The sequence below is a fragment of the Mytilus trossulus genome, chromosome 1, assembly GCF_036588685.1.
Source record: "Mytilus trossulus isolate FHL-02 chromosome 1, PNRI_Mtr1.1.1.hap1, whole genome shotgun sequence".
NCBI classification, from domain to species: Eukaryota; Metazoa; Mollusca; class Bivalvia; order Mytilida; family Mytilidae; genus Mytilus; species Mytilus trossulus.
This window is the reverse complement of record NC_086373.1, coordinates 7,517,459-7,541,207: the sequence shown is the minus strand read 5'-3', so window position 1 is coordinate 7,541,207 and position 23,749 is coordinate 7,517,459. Positions and strand designations below refer to the sequence as shown.

At 31.7% G+C, this 23,749-nt stretch overlaps 1 protein-coding gene across 2 annotated transcripts in view; it reads left to right on the top strand.

Moving 5' to 3' along the window:
• Window positions 1-23,501, top strand: part of LOC134713976 (histone-arginine methyltransferase CARM1-like) — a 28,985-nt gene extending 5,484 nt beyond the window's left edge. Inside the window, exons 7-14 of one of the 2 annotated variants that reach the window (XM_063575241.1) lie at window positions 713-803; window positions 15,668-15,749; window positions 16,229-16,404; window positions 16,779-16,916; window positions 17,809-17,981; window positions 18,433-18,546; window positions 19,094-19,221; window positions 21,639-23,501. In XM_063575241.1, coding sequence (XP_063431311.1) covers window positions 713-803; window positions 15,668-15,749; window positions 16,229-16,404; window positions 16,779-16,916; window positions 17,809-17,981; window positions 18,433-18,546; window positions 19,094-19,221; window positions 21,639-21,755 — 1,019 coding nt within the window. In that variant the 3' untranslated portion in view covers window positions 21,756-23,501. The remainder of the gene's footprint in view (window positions 1-712; window positions 804-15,667; window positions 15,750-16,228; window positions 16,405-16,778; window positions 16,917-17,808; window positions 17,982-18,432; window positions 18,547-19,093; window positions 19,222-21,638) is intronic. The other variant, XM_063575248.1, reaches the window with a different exon arrangement.
• Window positions 23,502-23,749: the final 248 nt, after the last annotated feature.

The following is a 23,749-nucleotide window of genomic DNA, read 5'->3' as shown; positions in this document are numbered from 1 at the left end:
GTACATAAACTAAATAATTGTAAATTTAAGCGATTTCTTAATTAGGTTATTTTTTTATTATCGATATTTCCTCTTTTTCTCCTATTAGTTCAACAGAAAAAAAGGACATTAACAAAAATGTATGCTTCTTCCAGAGGCAGATTTTAGCTTAAATGAACTGTGACCCCATTTTTTTATTTAATTTTTCTTTTAAGTATATGATAAAGATCATTTATGAAAACATATAGCGAAATCCTATATTAGAAAAAAAAATCATTTATACCCAGGAGCCCCCTTAATAATACATAAAATAAAATCTCAGAAGTAGATTCTTTAATTAACAGAGTCGCGAAAAGTGGCGGTCCTCAAGATTTTACCACCAAAATTTTGCATAGGACTGACACAATTTTAGTATTTTTCAATAGAATTAATAGTGAGGACCAGCAGATTTTCTTCAAGGACCACTAAGGAAAAAAAGATTTCCCCAACTCTGAATTAAGTAGCGTCAGACTCCAAAGTATGGCACATCCAGTGAGATCTAAGAGTGAAAAATTTACACCATACCTGTGAAAAAGACAGGACTGACATAGCAAAGGTTAAGATAGGATTCATTCCTCTCAGAAAATTATCTGAAGCATCTGTTCTTAAGGAAAATTAAGTTACCATCACATATATTTGGCCTAATAAAAGAGTCTAGTTTCTTTATAAAAACAATGTTGTTACTTCTTTTCAGGAAAAATGTTTCCATCAGTTGGTGATTTACATATAGCACCATTTACAGATGAAGCTTTATACATGGAACAATTCTCAAAAGCAAATTTCTGGTAAGTTGAATCACATTGATATAAAACCATTTATATGATATTTTGAAAGATTGATTTAGAAATATTAGGTCTGAATCTGTAATTGAACATCTACTAGAATAACGCATAACATGATGAAAAAATTAAGACATTACCTCTAACTTCTTAACCTGAAAATTGATGATTGATGGTATTAAATGGGAGGGAAAACAAGTCATTACAATGATACCTTTAATAGAAATTAAAGAAAAGAGAAAGCAGATTCCTTGTTATACGATCGTCGTATATTGCTATCACGTTTGCGTCGTCGTCGTCGTCGTCCGAATACTTTTAGTTTTCGCACTCTAACTTAAGTAAAAGTGAATAGAAATCTATGAAATTTTAACACAAGGTTAATGACCACAAAAGGAAGGCTGGGATTGATTTTGGGAGTTTTGATCCCTACATTTTAGGAATTAGGGGCCAAAAAGGGGTTCAAATAAGCATTTTTCTTGGTTTTCGCACCATAACTTTAGTAAAAGTAAATAGAAATCTATGAAATTTAAACACAAGGTTTATGATCTCAAAAGGAAGGTTGGTATTGATTCTGGGAGGTTTGGTCCCAACAACAGTTTTGGAATAAGGGGCCCAAAGGGTCCAAAATTAAACTTTGTTTGATTTCATCAAAAATTGAATTATTGGGGTTCTTTGATATGCCGAGACTAACTGTGTACTTAGATTCTTAATTTTTGGTCCCTTTTTCAAATTTGTCTACATTAAGGTCCAAAGGGTCCAAAATTAAACTTAGTTTGATTTTGACAAAAATTGAAACTTTGGGGTTCTTTGATATGGACCATAATTTGGTATTCGGCCTTTGGTTTCTTTTTGTATCCTTTTTTATTAATTCTAAAATTTTAACTTTTATTTTGTGGGTTGTGTTGGTGTTAAAATAGTATGAATGGAACAATTGAGTTTTTCGAGAAAAAAATAATACATTTTGATTCACCGTTTACGTGACAGGAAACCAAACAGGAAACCAATCTTTATTTTCTTTATTTTGCACAATATAATTCAAAAGGCATAAATAAACACCATAACTAGTGTTACTTTCTTCATGTTAATATTTAAAATCTATTTTCAATGTTATATTAAAGTTTTTTTAAACATGACAGGAAACCATAAGAAACCGAAAGCATTTTTTTAGTTTTATTTTATTGCAAAATCTGCTTAAAATAATCTGAACAGTATACTTTTTCTTAATATCCATCTTAAATGTAACAGTTTTATAAAACTCCTAAATATGTGCTTGTTTTGAAAACAATTAGTACAATTTATTCAGAATTTTCCATATTTTCTTCATTGATACAGGATACCATAATCGTTGTATCTTGATGTTTTGGCCAAAAAAATATATTTATATTTGGTTTTGAAATTCCAGTTATATAAAATTTATTCCATATCATTGGCAATGTAAAATTCTTAAAATCCAGTAAAGAAAAAAACTTTTAACTTGGAATTAAAATCTTTAAAATAGGCACCATGTGATATTTGTGACCTGTACACCATCTACATGGTTTCCACATTTTAACCTACTTTAGTGGGCTAAAATCAATAAAGTACTTCCTTTCAAGTCATGCCTGGTAAAAGTTTACTTTTCCTTTGACAAGTTTATTTCGTTTCTGAAAAGTGTTTGCAGAACATGAATAAAAAAAATTAATTGAAAATTGTGACAAAGTTACCAACTTTGTACATTCCAAGTGTAACCGTATATTAACATGCATTTTTCATTTAATTATTATTCACCTAAAATATCCAGTAATATTTACTGTGATAAGAGATGTAATTTCATTGAATTTTCCAAGGACCCTTTACATAGTTATTGGGAAACGTAGTGTGTTCAAACGTCGGTCAAATCTGAAATCGATTTTGTCAAGTCATTGGGCATTTATTTTCACACAAGATCGTATGTAACATTATGCACATAGGAAAAATAATAGACCCCTGGCGCAATCTCTTTGAAAATTGTATTTTCCTTTTTTAAACAAGTCGAAACAAGTCTACAGATTATGTTTGCTAACATCCCGTTGGAAACAAAAACAATGTTTAGAACTAGTATATCGTATGTCCGGCTGTAATGGCGTGATCACATGTTAGTCACATGTTTCACGTATGACCGGAAATGATTAGAACTTAAGGACAAAAACAATTTTAATAAATAACTGGACTTCTGTTTCGTGTGAAATGTAACGCATAACGATAACGTCATTTTCTTACTTAATTATTACGAAGATCAAAACAAGAATGTAAATCATCTCTGATTTACCTGTTTGAACATCTCGCGAGAGTTCATATTTGCATATTGTTTTTAAGAATTCTATAAAAACAAAGCAGTTTACAGCATCTAAAATTTGCGTTACGAAATCGGACACAAAACATGAAAAGTCACGCCACTGTTCTTACATCTGCTACATAAATACTTATAGTTCTCGGCATTTTCTTCTGACTATTCTTATTGGTCGGTGTTCTTTGTTATTTGAAAGCAAAAGTTACGAATTTGCTGGTGACGATTATCTATAAATCAGTCAGCGTTATGCTCTTCGGGAGCAAAAAGTAATGCGAGAAACGACACAAAAATACGGTTGTAGAATCTTTGAAATTTGTATATTTCAATTTTTTTTCTAGGGAAGAGTAGCATACACTTGTATGTTGATAAAAATAATGGCATCTTTAGATGTAGTTACAACTTTTCTTGCAGTAATTCAAAATTTAATCACTTTTCTATAGTTAAAGGAAACGAGCCCAATGGCAAATTATAGTCCATATGCTGAATCTAAAAATGTACTTAGATTTTTTATTATTGGCCCAGTTTTCAAGTTGGTCAAAATCGGGGTCCAAAATTAAACTTTGTTTGATTTCATCAAAAATTGAATAAAAGGGGTTCTTTGATATGCCAAATCTAACTGTATGTAGATTCTTAATTTTTTGTCCTGTTTTCAAATTGGTCTACATTAAAGTCCAAAGGGTCCAAAATTAAACTTTTACATTGATGCTAGCAAGACAAATCTTTGTTTGGCTTGCTTGCTTTGCTTGTATCAATGTTTGCTCAAGCATGGCCATTAAGGTGGCTCGGCCCTTTAACAATGCGCATATTTTAACGCATGTTTCTTACGACGAGTGCCTTGGAAACGGTCGCTTTCAGGGGTCTTCTCAAAAACAGCGTTGACGACCTTGGAACGCGGGCGTGTATGAAAGCACCCTTGACGATGTAAACAAGTGATGAAAACGTTCTTCAAAACAGGAAATACGAACGGTCAGAAATTCAGAGTGCTTTCTTCATTTTTCGCATAAAAGACTAAAAGGAGAGAAATATACGTGATTAAAGCATATTAACATTAAAAAAAAAGAATATATAAATACTGAAAAAGTCACATGTATGACTGCGTCGACGGTGCCGCTTCGCTCCAAAAACGCAATCTCACCTTACACGGTCCATTTCGTACCATAATTTGAATTAAATATCGGTTGAATATTAAATGATGTCTTGGAGATTTATTTTTGAAAATGTTTTGCCCATGACGCAATGATAAACTTTGAACAAATAATAGCGATGTAAACAATTGCATGTCATCGTACAGCTTTCAAAAGCAGGTAAACCCCGTATAGTATGCTTTAAAGGCATTGGGGCGGGTACTTATCAAGATATCCGTTTAGCGTTTTATAACAGTTTGTTTCTGTCATAAATCTCTTTAATATCTGTATTTCCAGTTATTTTATGGGTTTAATTATTCCCGATAATGCGATATATTTTTACACTGCAAAATTTTGTTAATTATAGTTCAATATTTTCAAATTAAATAAAAAAGAAACATCATTAAGTGAATCAGAGCAAATGTTATTATTGGTTTTCCTGCAGAAATAAAAGGACACTTCAATAATTGGCTGTTTTCCGCCTTTTCATGAATATGAAATTTGATTAATCGGGGCGGATTCAGCCATTTTAAAAGGGGGTTCCCAATCCAGGACAAAAAGGGGGGTGTTCCAACTATATTTTCCCATTCAAAAGCATTGATCGTCCAAAAATGGGGGGCCCACCCCCCGGAACCCTCCCCTGGACCCACCGCTGTCAAAAGTAACCGGGACTGGCCTAGTATTCCGACCTATGATATAATTCCTCAATACTGCATGCTTTGCGGAGGACCGCAAAATTTTTGGTTACTATGTCGGGATTTTTCTAGGAACATCCACAGCGTGTCGGGCAGTCACAAACACTACTTAAGACTTTATATATATATAAATCTATACTACTACTAAGTTCAGGAAAAGTTTGGATGGTAATTTTTAAACTCCGCCCACTACACAGGAACGCTATATTAGCCCAGGAACATATATATTAGATATACTGTTCCCAGATTAGCCGGGCAAATTTTAACTTCTATCTATTTTTGACATGCTTTTTTAAAAAGTAAGATAATAAGGGAAATTCTTGATGATGAAAATAATTATAGTGGGGTAATGGCATTGCGGCAAAAAAATGTGAATGACAATTTTATTTGTGAACACTGATTTAATGGTCTTTGATCTTACCGTGGCAAAGAAATGTATAACTAATCTATGCGCGATGATGTTTTTTTATTTACTTTATTGAATTTCAAATTTGAACTTTGGTGGATAGTTGTTTCATTGCCAATCATACTACATCTGCTTATTTTCAAATCTTATGTTTAACATAGAAATATGACTAATCTGACAGATGATTATACAGGGTTCTCAAACAGCTGGATGTATACATACGAAGCCTCGTAAGGTCAAAAGGGTGAATTTTGCCTATACATGGACCAAGCATAATTGTTCACTCATTCTTACCAGCACAACAACAATATGGCAGTCCATATATCTAGCTCATTTTACTTTGCATAACTTACATAATTGATACTTTTCTATATGTTCTCATCCGTCTTATGTTTGAAATATTTGCCAGTGACGATTCGGTATGAACAAATTAAATATTCATTATGTGCAATAAATACAAAAAAGTAATTTCTTGGACTTTTAATTGTTTGACTGTTTGGTATATGGTTTTATTGGTAATTGTACGAGGACATAATTGTTAACTTCTATGTAAATTGGTCTCCGGTTTAGAGTTGCCTCATAAACAGTGATACCCCATCTTCCTATTTTTATACACAACAAAACGGAGTTGCAAAGGGTATAATGTTTTTGACCCGTTTGTCTGTCCGTCAGTCAGTCTTGTTTCTTGTCATCACAACTCCTCTCAAACAGAATTTCATGAAACATTTTTAGATAAGGACGTACTATGTAGATGTGCATGTTAACAGGAAATTACGATTCATTTATTTTTTCTAGAAGTTATGCCCCTTTGAACTTATTTACTGCAATATAGCACTGTAACAGTTTCTCATCATCTCTCAAAACGCATATTAGAATTTTTTAAAACCTTTTTAGATAATAAGGGCATACTATGTAGATGTGCATATCGACAGGAAATTATGATTCATTTTTTTTCTTTAATATACCATTTGTTTTCTTATTTTATTCCTCCAGTGACAATGTGGGAACTGACTGCCAAAGCGGGACCGGCTACAGTTATTCGTAATGTTATCAACCAATGGGCCCGCACCCTATGTGTGACTCTCTAAAAATCATCCCATCAACCAAATATTTTGAAACATATTTAGAATTAAGAAATAGACAAATCCATGAAATTAGGTTAAGTTCAGATAAACCCTGCAAGACAGACATTTTTGTTTTATATTCATTATTTTGTACACAAATCACCCATTAGTTTTCTCATTTGAATCATTTTAAATTGTTCATTTGTCATTTCGAGGCCTTTAAACCAAACTATGCAGAATAGGTTTTACTCATCGTTGAAGTCTGTACGGTGACCTACATGTATAGTTAATTCTGTGTTGTTTGGTCTTTTGTGTCTCATTTACAATCATATCACATCCTCTTATTTGATATTTTAATTTGTTATAATACATTTAATACACCAAATATTCATGATTGATTGATTGCTGGTTGCTTAACATCCACCAAATATACTTGAAGATGACCTATTGATTACACAATTTAGCATATGAAAACAGAGGACTTACTGTTGATCAATGAACCATACAAATGATTATGTGGTCCATGATACATTGTAATTGACAGAATTGTAAACTTCATGTATTGCACACATATAGTTTTTTATCTACTACATGTACCTTTTAGTATTTATTAAATGAGTATATGCCGACCATGTTGACGACTGACAGTCATTGGTATACCATATTACCTCCTGAAAACAGGCATAAAAAAAGGCTCAACTAAATCAAATTTTTGAAACGTTATTGATTTTATTCCTCAAATGTCTCTGAGATCAAAATAAAACATGTATTACAAATGTAATATTGTTAATTTAAATGTTCTAGTATACATGTAAGCATTGTTGCCATTTATACGTCATGTACATGTACAATCATTAGCTGATCAGCTCTATATCTTCATAATTTTTATTCTCCTTCACTGTTTTTTTATAAGACTCAATATATATATATATATGATCTTTATTCATCATTGGGACAGGTAGGTGAAGCAGGTACTTTTGATTGCATTTTTTAAGGATTTTGACAGCACTAAGGCATATACATGTAGTTCCAATTTATAGTTGACCTCTGCTCCTCAATTGGATTGTGGCAACACATATTTGCATATACATGTAGAATGTTGTTCTTAAGTTTCAGCACTTTACACATAGTTTCCGGTTGCAAGACTAGATGATACTGGTTTCTCATAAAATTCTGTCAGTACTGTGCCAATAGTTTCCAAGTAAAGTTGAACATTCCAAGATCACTCCTTCCATTTGCATGTACATGTACAAATGTACTTGCAGCCTGAAATTAAATATCAGAGTAATTCTGTCAGAAAATCAACAATTATTGACATTCAAAAGCATATAGATGTAGACTTGTTCATAATGGGGAATGTGTCCATAGGACACAGATGAGCAGCCGCTTGCATGTAAAGAATGAAAAGAGTGACACCACCCAAATTTTTACTAAATCTGAGTTGTGTTGTAGTAAGCATTGCATATAAGTATCACAATATTTGGATAAAGCAAACTTGTGTTAAAGAAAGGAACAAAAATTTAGCTATTTTAAAATTTATAAAGGGGCATAACTCTAGAAAAGTAAAAGCAACCCCACCAAAAATTCAAACTTCATGTGTGTTTGTTGGTAACAAGAATAATATATATGCATTAATTGTGAATTTTATTTAGTTTAATAACATTTGTAGAGGCAAACTGAAGTTAGAGAACAGAAAACAAATTTCGGACGTACATGCAAGTTTGATAAGACTGACAATGCAAAGAAAATCTAACTTAATGCCCCTGCCACTATGGTGTAAAAATAATGAAGAATTTGTTGTGATCAATAACTAGCAAACAAAATATAATTACATGCACAACAAGTGTAAATAGTGATTTTGTTTCTATAGGTTGAATAAAGGCTTCTTGCTGTTCAGCTGCCTTAATTTTGAAAATGCAGCTCATGCAGTCCTCATGAATAAATTATGCTGAGGCTTTTTGTACCCTATTTGGAATATAGGATACACAAATTTTGTATTTATCAAAATTTACTATTCAAAAAGCAACAATTATTTTCAACTCAAAATACAGTACCTGGCCAAAAGTAGTTGTCACCTGCATTTTTTTGCTACATGTATATCATGTAAATATTTTATATAAAAACACATTACTTCAAAAAAATATTTTGAGGGCATTTTAAAAATGTATGGTTGGATTTAATTTATATCTACGAGAGCTTAAAAGAAGTAGAATGGTCTGTACATTAATATGTGTTTATTTGATAATAGGTTCGTTTTAAGTGTTTTTGTTTTTTTCTTGAGAATGCATAAAATATTTTTCAATAATTATTATATTTATATATAGCAAATGCCAATTTCTTAACAGAAAATAATGAAAATGAGACTAAAAAAGAATAAAACCACAATATACAAACCTGTGACAATATTGCTTCTATTGGTACCAGGTTGCTTAAAATGAATCCAAAATGACCCCAAAATATTTTTTTTTAATGTTGTTTTAAATACAATATATATATGTTTAAAAGATGTACAGATGTATTGCCTCCTACTGTAAGGGTTATCATTTACAAATTAGGCCAATTATGTAATATTCTCAACAACAAAAAACAAGTCAATCAAACCCCTTGATAACCTTAATTGATTATTATTTGAGGGGGTGGACAGGGGTAAGGAGACAGGGGAATGAGGGATCAGAGAAAAGGGTTATCTTGGAAATACATGTTGTCATTTTTATTTTGTCTTGGAACAAGGAGATGGAAGTATTGAAGTAAGAGGAGAAAGTTTTAGGGTAAAAGGGAAGGGAAATATAGTTGGGACAAGGGAGTAGAAACTGTGCATGCCCTGGGGAAGTTATGGGGTACCCCACATACATATGACCCTAACTCTATTTAACTTGGCTACGAAATTAGATTTACCAAATGATGATTAAAAAGACTAATTCATTGACACTAACAGTAGCGTAAAAATGACAGTTGTGGTGGTTCATAGTAGCTAGATGTCATCCAGGGGAGGATGCAGGAATTTTCGAAAGGGGTGGGGGTGCTAACCCAGGGCAAAGGGGGGGTGCAAAACATATGTCCCGATACAAATTCATTGATCGGCAAAAATAAAGGGGGGGTGCGAACCCCCTGACCCCCCCCCCCCCCCCCCCCCCCCCCCTTCTGGATCCGCCACTGCCCTCCTCTTCGTCCGTTTGCACACGGATATATCTCAAAACGGGCCAGATATGTTTACAACTTGCCAGTAAAGGGTGAAAATACTAAGATAAACACATAAATAAGATACCAGCTATAACGATTAAACATGGAACAGAAATTGTGCTCGTACAAGGTCTCAGTCGCAGTGCTTTTCAACAGTAGCGAGTATTTTGAGACAGCCCCCAAGTTTGTATTTTTCGTGATACTGGTAACATTTGGCTGCCTAAAATATCGAAATATATGTTTTCTTATGTAATAACTATACCTTCATCGTTGTATATTCACCACAATGTCTGTTATGTATGTAAATGGTAGTATTCATCAATGTAGTATGCTGATCGACAATGGCGACCTTGAAATTCCTCTGGTCCGATAATGGCGCCAAATTAGAGGGAAGCAACTCGCGCCAGACAAAATTACCGTATTTCACCTAAATAATCAAAGTTTCGCTTCTTGATAACAAACAGTCATACGATAACCACATTTATATTCAGCCATCGTTTATTAATATAATTTCAAACATTATTTTATTTAAGCCACCAATAAAGAATTCACAATTAAGTAAATAATGGACTGCATTGAAATCAGACCTTATGGGGTAGAGGGGTTAAACAAAAGCTCGTAACTTTTTAAAAAGCCTGGTGACCCCCATTTTATTTTACCTTAAAATGCTCGAAAAGTTCATAGCTTTGACATATCTGTTTTTAAAAAAAATCTACCGGGAAAATTTTACGAAAAATCGATTCAATCAATATTTTTTGCCTTAAACTGAAATTAGAAAATGCAAAATTTAGACATAAATCTGAAAATAAAAGGATTTTTAAGTAAAAAACAACAACGGGAAAGGTTTACATTTCAAATTCTAAAGTTTTTTCATATAAAAATTATACTGACTTGGTTTTAAAACTCTTTAAATTTGATGTAACCGTTATTGTTGTAAGGGTGGACATGTTTGGAAAAAGGGTCAAAATCGCACATTTCGCTTCAATTTGAGGGGAAAACGAGCCTGGTGACCCCCTTTTTTCTTTGCATTTTTGGATTCAGCATAAAAAAATCTACAGAATAAGTGAAAATAAAAAAAATCTACCGGGGGTCACTATTGGGGTGAGCCACCTTAAGATAGGCGGGGCTTCAGCTTGTATACATCATATTTAAGCTATTCGAACACACCTACTCTGATTTTGTGATTTATTGGTATTTCATTTGACCCATATATTTCATCTTTTAGTACTGTTTTTTTATATTATTAAGTCAACCTGTAGCTTTGCTATATAAAAATGATAGAATCTGAAGCGAGATGATGTATCAAAAATTCTTGCTTTGTACGTGTTTTCAAGACAAAATATTCATCTCAAACACACCCTAACATAAGAAGGTGCACTCGATTTTCTTATAAAAGGGATAAATTTGGTATTGGGGAAATGACTTACAGCTAATTCATTAATGCTAGCAAGACAAATCTTTGCTTGGCTTGCTTGCTTTGCTTGTATCAATGTTTGCTCGAGCATGGCAATTAAGATAGGCGGGGCTGTAGCTTGTATACATCATACTTACATTTTATTGGACGGTTATGTTTGAAGTTAAGGACACTAAATTTTAAAACATCACAGGATGACAAATATAAAGCGCAATCGTAGAAATGACAACAAAAAAAAAAGGAATTTGTTTTTTCTCGAAGATATGCATTTTCATCATCCAACTGAAAAGACTGTCGTCAAGTACTTTTAGAAAAGCAAAATAACTACTCTGATTTAGTGATTCATTACATAGGTATTTCATTTCAGAGGCGTATTTTTTGGGGGGGGGGGGGGGGGGGGGGCCCCCTTTTTTGGAAAAAAATTGGTTGCTTATATAGGGAATCACTGAAGCCTGACTGGAGCGGGCCCCCTCTTAGGTCAGTCAGTGGGCCCCGACTTATGAAAATTCCTGGATCCGCCACTGCATTTGACCCATATATTTCATCTTTTAGTACTGTGATTTTTTTTTTTATAAAGTCAACCTGTAGCTTTGCTATATAAAAATGATAGAATCAGAAGCGAGATGATGTATCAAATGTTCTTCCTTTGTGCGTTTTTTAGACAAATTATTCATCTCAAACACACCCTAACAAATATATGGGTCAAATGAAATACCTATGTAATGAATCACTATATCAGAGTAGGTGTGTTTCGGATAGCTATTTTGTTTTACTAAAAGTACTTGACGACAGTCTTTTCAGTTAGATGATAAAAAAATGCATATCTTCGAGAAAATAAATAAATACAAGTTTTTGGCTTCCATTTCTACGATTGCGCTTTATATTTGCCATCTTGTGAAGTTTTAAAATTTAGTGTGACTGTCCTTAACTTCAAGCATAACGTCCAATAAAATTCAAGTATGATGTATACAAGCTGAAGCTCCGCCTATCTTAATTGCCATGCTTGAGCAAACATTGATACAAGCAAAGCAGGCAAGTCAAACAAAGATTTGTCTTGCTAGCATTAATGTAAAAGCTGTAACAAAAATTGAATTCTTGGGGTTCTTTGATATGTTGAATCCAAACATGTACTTAGATTTTTGATTAATGGCCGAGTCTTCAAGTTGGTCCAAATCAGGATCTAAAATTATTATATTAAGTATTGTGCAATAGCAAGAAATTTTCAATTGCACAGTACTCAGCAATAACAAGAAATCTTCAATTGCACAGTATTGTGCAATAGCAAGAGATATTCAATTGCATAGTATTGCACAATAGCAAGAAATTTTCGAGTACACAGTATTGTGCAATAGCAAGTATTTTCAAATGCTCAGTATTGCACAATATCAGGGACGTATATAGAGGGATAGGTAACTTCTTAACAATCCTTGTTGCAATAAAAAATATGTAGAGAATCATTGTAGAAACCACACTGTACACCTTAAAACTTTAAAAGTTGTTGATGGATTTTAATGAAATAAAGATTTTCTTAAACTTAAATGATTCCTACATTGATAGAGTTAATTTGGTTGATAATGTTCATGTCCTTCATGTAATTTGAATTATTTAAGAAAGGAGGGTAATTATTTTTGGGGCATTATTCTACATTTTGGGTGAAAAACACAATAAAACTTGGTTCAACTGTTCAGCTAAAAACTTAAAAAGTTCTTGATTGATTTTGATAAAATTTATTTTTTCTGAAGTCTTAATGTTTTTTACATGTACAGAAGAATTTTCATGGTTATCACAGTCTGCACCAAAAACTTTTTCAACTACTAGTCCGAAGACCAATATTCTGACATTTTTCTTATTAAGCTAAACAAAATTTTGCAAAATATTACTAGTCCGAATGAAAATTTACTAGTCTGGGGCATCGGACTAGTGGCCAACCGTGCAGACTGTTATCAATAAGGTATAAGATTAAATATCAGCAATTTAAAAATGTATAGAAGATATGTTCAAATCCAACGATTCTCTACATATTTTCCCAAAAATATGAGATTCCAATCCTTCTATTTTAAGTCCTTGACAATATCAAGAAATATCTAATTTCACAATATTGTGCAATAGCAAGATTTTCAATTGGAGTTATCTTTCTTTGTCCAGAATAGGTAGTTGAATAAACTTAAATCATTGTTTTATTCAATATACAATGTATATTCACTTTAACTACCAACTGATAAATTAAAACAATCTTAACCATTCAGTGATAACAAGCACTTTTTAACATTTTAATATTTTATGATGTATTTAAATGAGTGATTATTGTTGCAAACTCAATTAGAAATTTGAATTGAGATTAGTTTTGGAATAAAGGATAGGGGGTGTGAAAAAAAAAATTGGGAGGGGGGGGATGGGTTCAATTTTTATACGACCGCAAATTTTGAAAAAATTTTCGTCGTATATTGCTATCACGTTGGCGTCGTCGTCTGCGTCGTCGTCGTCCGAATACTTTTAGTTTTCGCACTCTAACTTTAGTAAAAGTGAAAAGAAATCTATGAAATTTTAACACAAGGTATATGACCATAAAAGGAAGGTTGGTAATGATTTTGGGAGTTTTGGTCCCAACATTTTAGGAAATAGGGGCCGAAAAGGGCCCAAATAAGCATTTTCTTGGTTTTCGAATATAACTTTAGTTTAAGTTAATAGAAATCTATGAAATTTTGACACAAGGTTTATGACCACAAAAGAAAGGTTGGGATTGATTTTGGGAGTTTTGGTTTCAACAGTTTAGGAATTAGGGGCCAAAAAAGGGCCCAAATAAGCATTTTTCTTGGTTTTCGCACAATAACTTTAGTTTAAGTAAATAGAAATCAATGAAATTTAAACACAATGTTTATGACCACAAAAGGAAGGTTGGTATTGATTTTGGGAGTTTAGGTCCCGACAGTTTAGGAATTAGGGGCCAAAAAGGGACCCAAATAAGCATTTTTCTTGGTTTTCGCAACATAACATTAATAGAAATCTATGAAATTTAAACACAAGGTTTATGACCATTAAAGGAAGGTTGGTATTGATTTTGGGAGTTTTGGTCCCAACAGTTTAGGAAAAAGGGGCCCAAAGGGTCCATAATTAATTTTTGTTTGCTTTCATCAAAATTGAATAATTGGGGTTCTTTGATATACCGAATCTAACTGTGTATGTAGATTCTTAGCTTTTGGTCATGTTTTCAAATTGGTCTACATTAAGGTCCAAAGGGTCCAAAATGAAACTTAGTTTGATTTTGACAAAAAATGAATCGGTTTGGTTCTTTGATATGTTGAATCTAAAAATGTACTTAGATTCTTGATTATTGGCCCAGTTTTCAAGTTGGTCCAAATCTGGGTCCAAAATTAAACTTTATTTGATTTCATCAAAAATTGAATAAATGGGGTTCTTTGATATGCCAAATCTAACTGTGTATGTAGATTCTTAATTTTTGGTCCCGTTTTCAAATTGGCCTACATTAAGGTCTAAAGGGTCCATAATTAAACTAAGTTTGATTTTAACAAAAATTAAATTCGGATATGCTGAATCTAAACATGAACTTAGATTTTTGATTATGGGCCAAGTTTTCAAGTTGGCCCAAATCAGGATCTAAAATTATTATATTATGTATTGTGCAATAGCAAGTCTTTTCAATTGCACAGTATTGTGCAATGGCAAGAAATATCTAATTTCACAATATTGTGAAATAGCAAATTTTTTTTTAAATTAGAGTTATCTTTCTTTGTCCAGAATAGTAAGCAAGAAATATCTTATTGCAAGAATTTTTTTTAATTGGAGTTATCTTTCTTTGTCCAGAATCAACTTAAATCTTTGTTATAAACAATATACAATGTATATTCACTTTTTACTACCAACTGATAAATTTAAATAATCTTTACCATTCAGTGATAACAAGCAGTTTTTTTACATCTTAATATTTTATGATGTATTTAAATGAGTAGTTATTGTTGCAAACTCCATTAGAAAATTTTAATTGAGATTAGTTTTGGAATAAGGGAAAGGGGGATGTGATTAAAAAATTGGGTTCAATTTTTCTCATTTGAAATTTCATAAATAAAAAGAAAATTTCTTCAAACATTTTTTTGAGAGGATTAATATTCAACAGCATAGTGAATTGCTCTAAGAGAAAACAAAAATTTTAAGTTCATTAGAACACATTCATTCTGTGTCAGAAACCTATGCTGTGTCAACTATTTAATCACAATCCAAATTTAGAGCTGAATCCAGCTTGAATGTTGTGTCCATACTTGCCCCAACTGTTCAGGGTTCAACCTCTGCGGTCGTATAAAGCTACGCCCTGCGGAGCATCTGGTTCTCATTTGAAATTTCATAAATAAAAAGAAAATTTCTTCAAACATTTTTTTGAGAGGATTAATATTCAACAGCATAGTGAATTGCTCAAAGGCAAAACAAAAATTTTAAGTTCATTAGACCACATTCATTCTGTGTCAGAAACCTATGCTGTGTCAACTAATTAATCACAATCCAAATTTAGAGATGAATCCAGCTTGAATGTTGTGTCCATACTTTCCCAACCGTTTAGGGTTCAACCTCTGCGGTCGTATAAAGCTGCGCCCTGCGGAGCATCTGGTTGTACATATTAAATCATTGTGAAATGTAGGAATTAAAGTTCTGATAATTGTATATTTCAGGTGCCAGCAATCATTCCATGGTATTGACTTGGGAAGTTTAAGGAGTGCAGCAGTGGAAGAATATTTTAAACAACCTATAGTTGTAAGTCATAATATACTCCGCAAAGTCTCATGTCAGAAGAAATTCATGATATATGTATACTCTAGGAAATGCTTACTGATTCTACCTTTACATTGTTTTAATCAGAAATTAATAAACGCTGGACATAAATGAAAACCAGTCACAATAATTGACTATTTTGTGATCCAAACGTCATTATCTCTCACTCCAGGTTGTTCATTTTACCGAAAGGAAATATTGTCATGTATAATAACCTAGTTTGCTATGATCTTATTAACCAACACTTAATTTGCTCTGACTTTAACACAAAATTTGCGTAGAAACAATGAAGATAAGAAAGTATTTAAACAAATTGATCAAATTGATACATTTCAGAAAAAATGCTTAGGGACTTTGAACATGTCACACAAAGTTGCAATAAAACCACCCCAAATTCCAAAATGAAATTATTAGATAAGTTGGCTTATTATCAAAGTTGCAGGCTCCTATATATCTTTCAGGATACATTTGACATCAGAATTTGTATGTCCAAGTCCTATAAATACACAGTAGACTTCGAGCAAGCAAATGAAGAAGACTTACATGTGATAGATATACCTCTTACATTTACCATGACACAGTCTGGCATGGTACATGGCTTAGCCTTCTGGTTTGATGTGGCATTTTTAGGCTCATCGTAAGTATAACATCTTTTGTCACATTGCTCATAGAAAGCGAAATGTACCATTTTTAAATTGTACCTATTCCCAATGAATAGATGCACTCTCTTAAAAGTTTAAAAGTATGGAAAAATTATATGTACTAAAGAGCTTGTCTATTTCTTATTTATTACTTTTAATTTCTCATGTGCAGAGGATGAATTATATTTAATATTTAGCATTAAATGTTTCATGTGTTTCTTTTTGAAATGTTGACGTCTTTGAGATTTGTTTAAAAAATTGCATATATAATACCTTTTCTGTATAAGATTTTAGATCTGCTGTTTAAAGAAAAATATTTTGATTTAGAATTTCTAAAGACTTAAACTTAGCAGTATTGATTATTTTACAGAGAAGCAGTTTGGCTGTCAACGTCACCCACTGAGACATTAACTCACTGGTATCAAGTACGATGTTTGTTACAAAACCCTATCTTGGTTAAACAAGGACAAACGTTAATGGGAAAATGTGTTCTTAGGTGCAATACAAGGTGGGTATCTAAGTATTTATAGTGTGACGATTTCACCAAGATGGTCACTAGTGTATGTTTAAATCCACCATATAGACTCATTAATAGTTATTATATAGTGATGTAGATTAGAGACCGTTCCAATTTAAATTTACTTAGATAAATTCATTAGTTATTAGGCCACATTTAAAAGAATTCTGTTTCCCCTCCCCCGGGTCTACCCTTTGTTAACAGACCAGGCAGGCAGGTAATATTTTTTTTTTTCCAACTGGATGTCATGGATGGTTTGACTTGTCCACTGGAGGCCACGTATCAGTTGTAAGTGCTCAATTTGAGTGTATTTATTTAGATTATCAATCCTTTTGCTTTCAAGCACTATTCAAAATATGCACATTTAGTGCATAAAACTAATGTAGCATTAAAGTGTATATTTACTACTTTCTGATTTGACAGTTTAAGTTATTAAAGCTTTTATTAATAACAAAACAATACATGTAAAATTTGACATTATAAGGGATGCACCACCTTCAAATGACAAAAACAATAATCAGACTAATAGTAATGCACAAAATGCATTTGACGTCCTAATGAGAAAAGCTAATACTCAGGCAAACTCGAAAGTGCCTTCCAAACTTGAAGAAACAGCACCAAGATTTACTGGTAAATACATGTATGTTAAAATTATTTAAGGTAAAAAATTTCTTTATTTTCTTGAAGGCTTGAGATGGTGTATGATTCATGTCATTATAAATTAACCTGCCCCGCACCAACTCAATTTCTATATACATCCCAAACTTTTGGCCTGGAAAATGGTGTGGGTGGGGCTAAAAATAATGAGGCTTACAGTTTTCTTGAAATTCTATTGGCATAAAATAGCTGCATTTATGAATGTAATATTTGTTATCTTTTTCAGACAAAGTTATGATGTAGACATAGAATTGAATATTCCAGGAACTTCATCTAAATCTCAAAATACATTGGATCTTAAAAATCCTTTCTTCCGGTACACAGGCCAGCAACCTTCACCTCCTCCAGGAACAAACAACACATCACCCACAGACAATTACTGGAATTCAACAATGCTTAGTAATTACTTAATTATTAATCCAAGTTAAATACACAACAATTATATTTGTTTTGTTGTCACACAAAAATAGTAAAAAAATGTGCTGCCAATCAGGACTTTTCTTTAAATATTATTTACCAATTACCTATACCTTAATATTGTGTAGATCTCTTGCAAGTACTGTTCTACCATCATGTCTTTTAACAATTATATTTAGCTAAGCTGTCAAGGTTAATGATACTTTGCACAATTAAGACATTAAATGAATTAAAGAAAAGTATTCAATGTTTTATGAACTATGTAAAGAAAGCACTTTTAATTTTCTTCTCGAACTGAAAAACCTTCATTTCTTCATATGTACATGGATATCTAGCATATTTCGTCAGAATGATAAACCTGGAATACATGTCTAGCATGTTTAATCATGATACATGTACATGTATATGATAAATTTTTATTTCTTTATTATAGATCAGACAAATTATATGAATGGAATTTTAAATGGAATGAATGGTATGCAGGACCAACAAACAGTACAAATTTTAAATCAACAAGGAGTTATACAACAAAACCTCATACCTGTGTGTAAGTTTAGTTACTAAAGTCAATTTTTAACTCTAATATATAATTCAAGGTAAGGATACAGTATAGGTTTTCTATCCCTTTAATGGATAAAATGTATGTTATTGTTGTAAGAAAAAAGTGAAAACCTGTGTCTAGGTATATGTAATGTTGGTTTATGAAAGGTTATGGAATAAATTGTTCTTATTTGTTGCCTTATAGAGCAATTTGTAAAAAAAAATAGTGTATAGTCCCAAGAAAAGGTTGATGCTAGGTGTATGGACAAATATTGAAAGTTTGTTGTGATAGCAAAATTAAAAAAAAAAACAAATCTGAATGTTATGAAATGCTTTTTTTTTTAAATTATTTTAAATGAAATTTACACCAAAAGCTTGACAATGGTGTTATTTTATAGTAAATGTTATTTTTGGCTGCATTAAAGAATATTGTTAGGTTATCATGGTGCATTGCAGTCAAGAATATTGTTAGGTTATCATGGTGCATTGCAGTCAAGAATATTGTTAGGTTATCATGGTGCATTGCAGTAAAGAATTACTGTTTACCATTACAGCAAATATCTCAGCACCAATAAATCCAGGTAGCATCCCCAGTGTTATTAATTTGGTTAGTGCTCATGCAAACAGAACATCCGTGGGCGGAGGAATCAGCCCAGTTAACTTCGCACAAACACAATCACAGGTCAGAACATTTGTAGTCAACCCAGTGTTTATGTAATACGTTGTTTTTTTCTGGCACTTTTTTATTACTTTTACTTTGGAACTTTTATGTTTTTTTGTTAGTGTTGCAAGATTCATTTAATTTTGACATGGTCACATATTTTGAATTGAAATTTTCACATTAATCTTAACCCACAAAATATAAGTTCCTGCTCACCTATAGGTATTAGATACAAGCCTTCATTATTTTCAATTCCTAAAAGTCAAATTTATATTTTATATTGATACTTGGGGGAAATAGATTGCTAACAACAGTATACAATGTGTCTGAAGGTATATTATTTTCCCTGAAGTATAAGTATCCAATCTGAATTTTTTATGGAAAAGCAAAAAATGAGATGGAAAGATTGACCATGCCAAATTTATTTGAGTACTAACATAGTTTTATTAAATGATGCTTATTAAAATATATAGATCTTGCATGTGTGAACCATTGAAGCTAGATTGCTTCTATTGTGTTTCAGCTTTTCTGATTCTAATAGTTTTAAGCAATACAAGTAGTACTGAACATATCGAAAGATAATATAAATAAAACATGTTTAAGTGATTTTGTAAATCCCAGATTTTTTAATTCATGTTTGCAACCCTTAATTATAAAAATCAGTTTTATTTGAAACTTGCAAAACTGTAAAACTAAAAAAATGGATTTTTGTTTTATATTAATGTCATATACCAATGATTCTTTCAGTCTCCATCTTATTATACCCCTACTCCAAAGGAAGACAATAGGGTATAACATTTGTCTGTTGATCTGTCCCATCAAATTTTTGTCAAATGGCCTTGAATGAAATTTCTATCCCATTTTCCCTAATGCCTCAATGCATTCATATTAATACTGTATGGTAAATTTTAAAATTTAGCTATCCAACTTCCTGTTTAAGTACCTCAAGTAGTGGTATCATTAATAAAAAATCTTGTTTTACAGTTTAAAGAACTACTAGAAAACATAACTTAATTTTACCATAATCTAAAAAAAAAACAACTATAGAAATGACTTGCCAAGTTGCTTGATATATCTACCACACACTTTGGAGTTTTGCTAATTGAGTGTGTTTCTCCTGGCACCTTTTGTCTTGGTATCTTTAGTCATTAGATATATATTAAAATTGGTGTCCCTATATATATTACAGTTAGTAGCGTTAATGTGCGTACACAAGAAGTTGATGCAATTTCACAATATCAATAGCCAAAAAACAGTTTGAATTAAATTCTATGAACTTGTAAACTAGTGATAATTTCTATCTCAATGCTTAAGATTGCCAGCACAAAACAAGTGCAATATAATGAAAATATGCTTACACTCTAAATCCAATGATTTACCACAATTCTAAACATTTGATAGCTATGGTGTGACATGCTGATTATTCAAAATATAAATTTAGGATATATGTGGTATGATTATCAATGAGACAACTATCTACCAGAAACCAAAATCTGAGGATGAATTTATACTGAATTAAACAACTTCAGGCTACTGAATGACACAGCATTGAGAAAAACACAACCTTATAGTAGGACCATGATTAAAATATAAAATTGAGAATGGAAATGGGGAATGTGTCAAAGAGACAACAACCCGACCAAAATAAAAAAATACAACAGCAGAAGGTCACCAACAGGTCTTCAATGTAGCGAGAAATTCCCGCACCCGGAGGCGTCCTTCAGCTGGCCCCTAAACACATATATACTAGTTCAGTGATAATGAACGCCATACTAATTTCCAAATTGTACACAAGAAACTAAAATTTAAATAATACAAGACTGACAAAGGCCAGAGGCTCCTGACTTGGGACAGGCGCAAAAATGCGGCGGGGTTAAACATGTTTGTGAGATCTCAACCCTCCCCCTATACCTCTAACCAGTGTAGAAAAGTAAAAGCATAACAATACGCACATTAAAATTCAGTTCAAGAGAAGTCCGAGTCTGATGTCAGAAGATGTAACCAAATGACAGCTTTAATGTTTATGATTTAAAAAAAAATCATTAAACTATCGTAGACAAATTAGTTCCTGAATGGGAAAAAACATAAAAACCTACATGTATAGAAGGAACTGTTATTATTTCCTTGTTTTCTACAAACCCATGTTTAACATTGGGTATATATACTAATTAAGTAAATGCTAATACCATATATTTAAAATTAAATGGTATTTTTTAATACGCATGATACATGATTGATTTTATATACAATAATTTTATCGTTACTGTTATGTTCAAACATATTTATGTAATTGTTAGTCTGTGTTAAAATAACAAATTGAGAAGTTTGAGTTATTATTTAATTCTTGTGTGTTTTTGGCCAACAAAAGAATATTTTACGACATTTTGCATGTATACAGTTAGTCCTAAGAAATAACGTATTTATGTTTTGTCTTCCAGAATGTGATGAGTGGTAGTAATGCAGGAAGTTTCCCCGTTAGTAACCAGTTTATGATTGGGGACTATGTAATGCCAGGAAACGTGGTCCATATAAAACCCGAATCAGTGCAACAATGATCTGATATCACAAGAAATCTTGTCTTTCATATACCTCATGTGTATGCCACAAATGTACCAACTTTTATACCTACCCTTAACGCTAACGGACAAATATATGGAGGGTTAAATCCATTGATGGCAGCAATTCTTCCGAAACATTGCAGAATTTTTCAAGGGATACTAGTGTTGTAAATGTGGTATTAAAGTCAAAAGACCCTCGTAGAATATAGTACGCCAATTATATTCCTCTGTTGTACATTATGGATTTTAAACATATTGTGTTCCAGGCTGATGACCATAAATTTGATATGTTTCTTTGTGATGTTAGATCACTGTGATAAATCATGACATGCTGATCCCTACTGTTAAACAAATCATATTGTTGTTTGTTGTCAAATTTAAAATTGAAAGTAGACAGGTGTTACATGTGAAAGAGAATAATGATCTTTATGAATATTTATAATTTTTTACAAAACGAAATTACTGAAATAAATATTAAATAGAAATTTCTCTAACATCATGTTCACAAGTTGATTTAATGATATTCAACAGTTAAAATACAAACTTTACGACAATGGCTCCTGAACTTTATTTATTTCCATTTAATACAAACCTTACAACAAAATGGCTCCTGAACTTTATTTATTTCAACTTATTGAAAAATATATTGAATTATGGAAATGTTCTAATATCTTATAGGTGTTTTGTTGTTTTATTTATGACATCATTTCCAGTGTTATTGTAAACATACAATGTTTTTTTTTTCCAATTTTAAGGTAACTTTTTTGTTTGTATTTAAGTACCATTTTATTTAAAATCTTAACATTTTATATTTAAAGACTACTCATAGATATGTAAGCAGGTCATGTATTGGCATTTAAACAAAAATAAAAATTTAGGATTTGTTTTTATACATATATGAATGGAGTCTGTTCCATTTAGAGCTCCAAGCTCATTCTTAATCAATTAGGAGGATTTTCCACAGTTCCACAGTTCGGGTTTGTAAAATACACAAATCAAGAAGTACTGACAGATGTAGACTTTATATACTGTATTTATAATTTTTGGTTAACATAACAACAAACAGGGAAACAGAATGGCTATACTTGTTATTATTACTTAATGTTTAGAAGCAGTAACAAAAAAATGTTTGTCTCATATGGACAAATTTTACCAGGTGACTTGTTTTTAAGTCCAATAAACAGATTTTTTATCTGTGGTTTGTATTTATCATAATAAATAAAGATATAATAACTCAGATTTCTCAAAAGGAAACTTGAAAAATTGACAAATATAGATTTTCTCGGTCCTCTATAATGGGATAAATGAAAATGTACCTGTATAATGTAAATTTAAATCTTGGAATAGAATGTAATTGTTTCCTGTTAGGCTGAATTATTGATCTCTGGTTAGTTGCTTTATCAAGCATTGTCTCTAATGATGGATTTCTCTGACAATTTTAATCTGTCGTTTGATCAAATAACAAATTAAATATTTATTTTGAAATTTGAAAAAAAACATGTTTCTGTAAAATTTAAATATGTATAAATGTATTTTGTTGATTTTCTACTTTTATATGTAAAGGTACTTTTTTCTGTATTTATAATTTTTGGTTGCCATAACAACAAACAGGGAAACAGAATGGCTATACTTGTAATTATTACTTAATGTTTAGAAGCAGTAACAAAAAAATGTTTGTCTCATATGGACAAATTTTACCAGGTGACTTGTTTTTAAGTCCAATAAACAGATTTTTTATCTGTAGTTTGTATTTATCATAATTTGAGATACAGTTGAGGATAAAATATTGAACATCGTGTGGATGAAGTCCAGGGGTATACATCAGCAAGATGGTAGCCAAATGACATGAAACACCAAAAAAAGTTAAATGGTTATCATAATCTTCTGTATACCATAATGTCTTAACACAATTCTGAGCACAAAATCAGCCTGTTGAAATAAGTTTAAGAAAAAAGTATGATGAAGCCAATAATTTCCCCCCTCAATTCTAA